Source organism: Mandrillus leucophaeus, unplaced genomic scaffold (assembly GCF_000951045.1).
Source record: "Mandrillus leucophaeus isolate KB7577 unplaced genomic scaffold, Mleu.le_1.0 Scaffold18, whole genome shotgun sequence".
NCBI classification, from domain to species: domain Eukaryota; kingdom Metazoa; phylum Chordata; class Mammalia; order Primates; family Cercopithecidae; genus Mandrillus; species Mandrillus leucophaeus.
In genome coordinates, this window is record NW_012101809.1 from 4,324,650 (window position 1) to 4,333,000 (window position 8,351).

Consider the following 8,351-nt stretch of genomic DNA (forward strand, 5'->3'; position numbering starts at 1 on the left):
CAACCTCCGCCTCCTGGGTTCAAACAATTCTTCTGCCTCAGCCTCCCTAGTAGCTCAGACTACAGGCATGTGCCACCATGCCCAGCTAATTTGTGTGCTTTTAGTAGAGACAAGGTTTCACCATATTGGCGAGGCTGGTCTCGAACTCCTGACCTCATGATCCACCTTGGTCATGAGTGCTGGGATTATAGGCATGAGCTGCTGCACCCAGCCAAAGAATTTTTTTAAATTAACAACATGGTTTTGAGATTTTTGGTTTACAAAGCTGTCATAGAACTCAAATACAAATATCTATATAGAAATGATTTAATGATTTAGTGATGTCTTTGTTAGTATGTCATTTTACATGCCAGTTCACTTATCTCCACCAAAAATGTACTTATAAAAGGTAGAAACACTATTGTAGAATATAGATCTCCAGGTTTCCAGGTTTTTGAAATTAGCTAAATAAAATGTTAAGTTCCTGATCACTCATTTGCCTTACATTTTAAGGATAATATTTTAAAGATATAATGTGTTGTTATAAAAGTAAATAACAACATTACAAAAAGTTATATTTTTTAATAGAAATGGGGTCTTGCTGTCACCCAGGCTGGAGTGCAGTATCACTATCATAGCTCACTGTACCCTCTTACTCCTGGGCTCAAACAATCCTCTTGAGTAGCTGGGACTCCAGGCACATGCCCCTATGCCCGGCTAATTTTTAAATTTCTATATTGCAGAGATGGTCTTGCTGTGTTGCCAGTGTTGCCAAGGCTAGTCTCAAACTGCTGTCCTCCAGCAATCCTCCCACTTCAGCCTCCTGAGTCACTGGGATTAGAGGCCTGAGCCATCATACCTGGCAAAGTTATACTATTCTTAAGAGATACAAGATTATGAATACTGATTATACCCTCTGTTAGTTCTACAATGACCTGGGGCTGCTTTTGGTTCAGATTGGCTAAAAATTTAAATTTAAGTAATCTGAAAATCTTTTTTTAGGAGACAGTCTTAGAATGTGATTTTATTACCTGTTGGATAAGCCACTGGGAGGAAAAAACCTTGGCACTTGACTATTGATTATAACTAAAGAGGCAGCTGTTATTTGTTCACAAAGCGTCAGCTTAAACATTGCTATTGGTTTTTAAATTTGATTTTGTTCCCCTATTCCTTCCTTTGTTATCTAGGATCAATGTAATCATTAATCTTGTTTGGACTAATATGGCTCTGTTTCAGCATGGTGGGGAGTTATATTTCAGTGACGTCTATATGAGCCTTGAACTGCCAGAAGAAATCAGGACACACAAAGTTTTATGGGGTAGGTGATTTTGTTTAGTTTGGTATTAAGGCAGATGGTTGTTCATGTGCAGAACTCCTTTCTGCTAATAGCCAGGATGAGGCTTTATGACATGAGATCAGGCTTTATGACATGGGGTTAGGCTATGAGGCCAAGGTTCCATTCTTCCTCTGCCATTCAAAAATGATAGGGCTTTGGATAGTTTAATTCATCTCTTTGAGTTATCATTTTCCAAATTGTAAAATGTAAATAATAATACAATCTGCCTTATAGGGCTGTTATGAAGATTAAATGGGATAAAGAATGGGAAAAATACTTTGAAAACTCTAGTTTGGAAATGAAGACAATTGTTCCCGAGCTAGTGCCCTCTTAGTCCCCTTATGTTCTCATCATTATTGTGTTCTTTATTCCTTTATTATCATTTTAATAGTCTCTGGAAGTTGAGATAAATGCATGCTTTTCATCAGTCTGACTATGAAATTAAAAGTTCTTATTCTTAAAATAATATTAACTTTATTCTTACTATGTAATAATAAATAGGTACTGTTAATAAGTTGGAAAATGCAAAAAAAAGAAAAAAAGAAAAAATTACTAAGCTGGACACAGTGACACACACCTGTAACCCCAGATATTTGGGAGGCTGAGTCAGGAGGACTGCTTGAGCCTAGGAGTTCAGGTACAGCGTGGGTGTCATAGTAATACCCTATCTCTTTAAAAAAATTACTTATAATCATATAACCCAGTGATAACCTATTTTTTTTTTTTTTTTTTTTTTGAGATGGAGTCTCGCTCTGTCACCCAGGTTGGAGTGCAGGGGGCAATCTTGGCTCTCTGCAACCTCCACTTCCCGGGTTCAAGTGATTCTCCTGCCTCAGCCTCGCGAGTAGCTGGGATTACAGGTGCCTGCCACCATGCCCAGTTAATTTTTGTATTTTTAGTAGAGACGGGGTTTCACAGTGTTGGCCAGGCTGGTCTCCAACACCTGACCTCGTGATCTGCCCACCTCTGCCTCCCAAAGTGCTGGAATTACAGGTGTGAGCCACCATGCTTGACCTATAAATTATTTTTTATACTACTTTATTCACATAACATAGTGCTTTTCAGAATGTGGCCTACTGCATACATGAATATTATGCTTGCAGCTGGGTAGAACCAATCCACCAGTGAGTCTCCTGAAGAATGGTTCCCAGAGACTGTCAGGAGCACACCCAATCTTAACCATGGCTTTCTAGACCTTGGGGGGATGCTCAAGTTAGCTTCTACTGCTAGGATCTATGTTTTAACTGATACCATGTCATAATTAATTATATAGAATAATAATTCCCTTAATACTGTATTAAGTGTTGGTTGGTCTGTGGGTTTTTGTTGTTGTTGTTGTTTTGCTTTTTGTTTTTTAGGTGAGTGTCTGGGTGGTGCTTTGTACTGGAAGGAACTTGCCATCCTTGCTCAAAAAATTGGGTTCTGCCCTCCACGTTTGGTCACTGCCAATCTCATTACAATTCAAAACAAGGAACTGGAAAGAGTTATCGGTAAGATATGACAGACAGCAGGGACTATTATAACTACAGCTTGAATGATTGAAATGTGGTGATTAGTAAGTGACTTCTAAGGAGTCTCATTGAGGGATACTTTGTGTTATCTGGAAATAGCTATATTGTCTCCTGTATAATGGTAACCAACTCCCCCCCAATTTTGATATTTAATAAAGCACTTTGAAGTCATTCAGTAAATAGAGTGAAGTGCCCAGAAAGATAATTGATGACATGCAAAGAAGACAGTCATCTTTATAATGTGTTTGCTCCTTGTCTGCTGAGCAAGGTAACAACTGAGGGAGTGCTGGAGATGAACCATGAATAAATTCTGTTTTTAGGTGACTGTCGTTTTGTTTCTGCAACATTTCGCCTCTTCAAATGCTCTAAGACAGGACCAACCAAGAGATGCCAAGTTATTTACAATGGAGGAATTACAGGACATGAAAAAGAACTAATGTTTGATGCCAATTTTACATTTAAGGTAAATAAAACAACTTTCATGACTGCTGGATTATTTCTGCTCTTGCCCTTGCTCCAGCTATCTTTTCGTGACTTTGCATTGCTTCCCACTTTTCTGGTGTTGGTTTGTTTGTGTGTGTGTTTAAATGTATGTGTGTGTTTCAAGTGGAGTAAAAAAGCATGTTTTTCCCGTATTTATTTATTGACAGGGTCTCACTCTGTCACCCAGGCTATTCACTGCAGCCTTAACCTCCTGGGCTCAAGCGATCCTCCCACCTCAGGCTCTTGAGTAGCTGGGACTACAGGCACACCAACACACCCGGCTAATTTTTGTATTTTTTGTAGAGACAGGGTTTTGCCATGTTGCCCAGACTGGTCTTGAACTCCTGGGCTCAAGTGAACTGCCCACCTCGGCGTCTCAAAGTGCTGGGATTACAGGCGTGAACTACCGTGCCCAGCCCTCAATATTTATTATAAAAATGTTTTGGCCGGGTGCGGTGGCTTACACCTATAATCCCAGCACTTTGGGAGGCTGAGGCGGGCCGATTACCTGAGGTCAGGAGTTTGAGACCAGCCTCACAAACATGGCAAAACCCCGTCTTTACTAAAAATACAAAAATTAGCCGGGCATGGTGGTGGGTGCCTGGAATCCCAACTACTTGGGAGGCTGAGGCAGGAGAATTGCTTGAACCCAGGAGGCGGAGGTTGTGGTGAGCTGAGATCATGCCATTGCACTCCAGCCTGGGCAACAGAGCGAGACTCTGTCTCAAAAAAAAAAAAGCTGTTGAATACAGAAAAGTTGCTAGTACAATGAATACCCACATATGCATTACCTATATTTCAGCAATTGAGAACATTTTTCCATGTTTGTGTTTATGTGTGTATATATATATATTTATTTATTTGCTGAGCTATTGAAAATAAGTTGCAGATATTATGACATTTTACCCTTAAATATTTCAGCATGTGTCCCATAATCACAATACCATTAACCACCTAAGAAAACTTTTTATAGGAAACCTCATTCAGACATTGGATTAATAGAGTTATAGAGAAGTAGGATGGAAAAGAGTAGGAGTATGTACAATAGTATTTCAATTGTGTAATTTTGTCAAGGAATTAAGAAATTTTAATATTCAATGATGGCACTAATTGGCATTTTTACTGCCCTGTGCATAGTAAGATTTGTTTTCTCAAAATGGGAAAGTTCAGGCTTTGGAATCAGATACCTGGGTTCAAATTCTGGCTCTATTATTATTATTTTTTATTTTTTTCTGAATGTCACTAGACAATTACACTTTTATTGAAGCATAAATTGTGGTACAGAAATACATTTCAACTGATTTAAGTCCAACACTAGTGAAAGGAGAAATTATGGCACCAAAACTTTCCCTCTTGTATCATACCATGATTTAGATTATGATTCAATCTACATTTCTCTTTTCTAGGCTTTGTCCCATACAAATCTGCATAGTTTTTCAACATTAGAATTCTTAATTCTATTAGGAAAAAAACAAAACAAAACCAGACCTCAAGTCAACAAATCTATTGGGATATTGTTTACGAACAAAGTCTACCTTAAGCATTGGTCCTCAAAACAGAGCTCCTCAAAATATTAGTTGCTGTGCTCATTACAGAATCAAACTGATCATACTGATTGAAAACTTCCTCAATGAAATTTTCAATCAACAACATGCTTCAAATAAAAGTCAAACAGTGTTCCAACCACTTGATTTCAAGCCAAGTAGATTTGAGGTTCAGAAACACTAAAAAAAGATGTTTCATTTGTAAATATGGAAGGAACAAAAACATCACTGCACCAATCCAGAAATTATCAACATATTTAGAGGACAAGAAATATAAAATTTAGTCAACTTTGCTGTTTTCTCAGTTCCTTAAAATCCCAGAGTATATGCAAATATAGCTAAAAGGTACCAACTCTTGACAGCCTGTATTACTAGTCATTTCCCATTGAGTATTTTGGAATTTTATTAATGTTCTACTTATTTATTCATGTATTCTGCTTTATGATGTTTATCTGAATAATCTGGACAAATTCTCATTCTGGGCAGTCATTCATTTCATCCTATGAATGCCATGGTAAGCGAAACACCATAGTCAGAGGAACAGATGAAGTCAGAACACTCACATGCATCACAGTCACAGAACTTTAAGTCACAAGACGGATAAGACATTGATTCTGCTTTGGATCAAAGTTTATAGAACACTACTTAATGGAAACTAGTGACTGCTAAAGGAAAAGTTAAGGTGAATGATCCAAGCTGACTTGATTTACTGAATCCAGAACAAAATTATGCTAAATCTCTCTGGCAATTAACTAAATAAAGATCATTTTATATTACAACTTAGTAAGTTAGTAAAGGCGTGCTACTCATTAGACGCTAATCTCATTTACTGAGGAACACAGAATTGTATATGTTTTCTGGCTCTATTATTTATTACTTGGGTAAACTTGAAGAAGTCATCAAAATTCGTTGGGTTACAGTTTGTTCTACGGTAAAAGCAGGGATAATACTTGCTTTGCAGAATTTCTATAAAGATTAGCAATAATGTAGCAAAACACTGGGTACATATGGCAATTTCAGTGAAAAGAAGATACAGTCATTATTTATTCCAAAGGTGGAAGAACTTCCTATTAATATTTTATTTTTCTGATTTATTTATTTATCTATTTTAGAGACAGGGTCTCTGTCACCCATGCTGGAGTATAGTGGTAAAGTCATAGCTCACTGTAACCTCAAACTCCTGGGCTCAAGTGATTCTCCCACCTCAGCCTCCCATGTAGCTGGGACTACAGGCATGTGTCACCATGCCTGGCTAATTTTTTAATTTTTTATTTTTTATTCGTGAGACAGGTTCTTTTTTTTTTTTTTTTTTGAGATGGAGTCTTGCTGTGTCACTCAGGCTGGAGTGCAGTGGCCCAATCTCAGCTCAACGTTTACACCATTCTCCTGCCTCAGCCTCCTGAGTAGCTGGGACTACAGGTGCCCGCCACCACACCCAGCTAATTTTTTGTATTATTTTAGTAGAGACGGGGTTTCACTGTGTTAGCCAGGGTGGTCTCCATCTCCTGACCTCGTGATCCGCCCACCTCGGCCTCCCAAAGTGCTGGGATCACAGGTGTGAGCCACCGCGCTCTGCCCTTCCTTCCTTTCTTCTTCTTTCTTTCTCAGGGTCTCACTCTGTCACCTGGACTGGAATGCAGTGGCGCAATCATGGTTCATGGCAGCTTTGACCTCCTGGGCTCAGGTGATCCTCCTACCTCAGCATCTGAAGTAGCTGGGACTACAGGCTACCATGCCTGGCTGATTTTTGTATTTTCTGTAGAGACAGGCTTTCACCATGTTGCCCAGGCTGCCCTTGAACTCCTGGGCTCAAGCAATCCACCTGCCTTGGCCTCCCAAAGTGCTGAGATTACAGGCATGGGCCACCACACCTGGTCTTATTTGAAATCTTTCTACTTTTTTTGATATAGGCATTTATTGCTATAAACTTTCCTCTTAGTGCTGCTTCTGCTGTATCCCATAGATTTTTGCATGTTGTATTTCCATTTTCATTTGTTTCAAGAAATTTTAAATGTTTCTCCTAATTTCTTCATGGACCCATTTGTTATTCAGTAGCATGTTGTTTAATTTCCATGTGTTTGTGTATTTTCCAAGGTTCTTGTTATTGATTTCTAATTTTATTCCATTGTGGTAAGAAAGATACTTGTTATGATGTCTACTTTTTTGAATTTGTTAAGACTTGTTTTGTGGCCTAAGATATAGTCTGTGCTGGAGGATGTTCTATGTGCTATTGAGCAGAATGTCTATTCTGCAGCAGTTGGGTGAAATGTTCTGTAAATGTCAGCTAGGCCTATTTGAGCTAGTATATAGTTTAATGTTTCTTTATTATTGTCTGCCTGGATGATCTGTCTTACTGAGAGTGAGGTGTGGTGTTAAAGTCCCCTACTACTATTGCATTACAGTATATTTCTTCTTTTAGATCTATTAATGTTTGCTTTATATACTTCGGAGTTCCAATGTTGGGTGCATAGATACTTATATCCTCTTGCTGAATTGACCCCTTTATCATTATATAGTGACCTTCTTTGCTTTTTTTGACAGCCTTGATTCATAGTTTATTTTATCTGATATAAGTATAGCCACTCCTGTTCTTTTTTGGTTTCCAGTTGCTTGGAATGTCTTTTTTCCACCCCTTCACTTTCAGTATTTTTATAAAGTAGGTTTATTGTAGGCAGCATATAATTGGGTCTGGTTTTTGTATGCATTCAGCCACTCTATTCCTTTTTTGGGGGTGGAGGTTCCCAAGTTTTATTCAAGAACTCATACAAAATATTCCAGATAAATAAATTTTTATATTCACCTTCCTCCTCTTCTTCGTCCAGGTTAATTTGGAAGTAACTTCATTCATAATAACTCTTTTTGCTGTTAGCAACTACACACAACCAATCACATAGATTATTCTTCAAATATTTTTTGGTGAGATATTTCAAATACCTTTTGGAAAAGGTACCTCAGAAGTCACAGTGATCTTGCTCTTGTTCCTTTCGATGGTTATAATGCTCCACCAAGATTCCCAGCTTTTCCATTCACTTTGATCCTCTCTTGCAAAAACTGCTCAAAATTGGCAGCATCTATGATTCCATTTTCTACAAGGTGGGTGCAGTCAAGAGTGAACATCAGAACCTGCTTCTTTTTTTGCCCCTCTTTGCCACAAGCTTTTTCACAGCACTATGCCTCTTAATTGGAGAATTGAGTCCATTTTCATTCAGTGTTATTATTGATACATAAAGACAACTTTTTTAAAAAATTGATGCATAATTGATGTAGATTTTTGGGGGGTTCATATGATAATTTGATACATTAATATAATTGTAAAGATCAAATTAGTGTAATTGGGATAACTATCACCTTCAATATTTGTCTTTTCTTTCTTTCTTTTTTTCTTTTGAGACGGAGTTTCGCTCTTTTTGCCCAGGCTGGAGTGCACTGGTGCGATCTCGGCTCACCACAACCTCTGCCTCCCAGGCTCAAGCAATTCTCCTGCCTCAGTCTCCCGAG

At 38.3% G+C, this 8,351-nt stretch overlaps 1 protein-coding gene across 1 annotated transcript in view; it reads left to right on the forward strand.

Annotated features, from left to right (window-relative positions):
* The window catches only part of AS3MT (arsenite methyltransferase), a 29,437-nt gene that overhangs the window by 6,015 nt on the left and 15,071 nt on the right, over positions 1-8,351 (forward strand). The window contains exons 6-8 of the mRNA XM_011977488.1: positions 1,216-1,297; positions 2,674-2,805; positions 3,147-3,289. Coding sequence (XP_011832878.1) covers positions 1,216-1,297; positions 2,674-2,805; positions 3,147-3,289 — 357 coding nt within the window. The remainder of the gene's footprint in view (positions 1-1,215; positions 1,298-2,673; positions 2,806-3,146; positions 3,290-8,351) is intronic.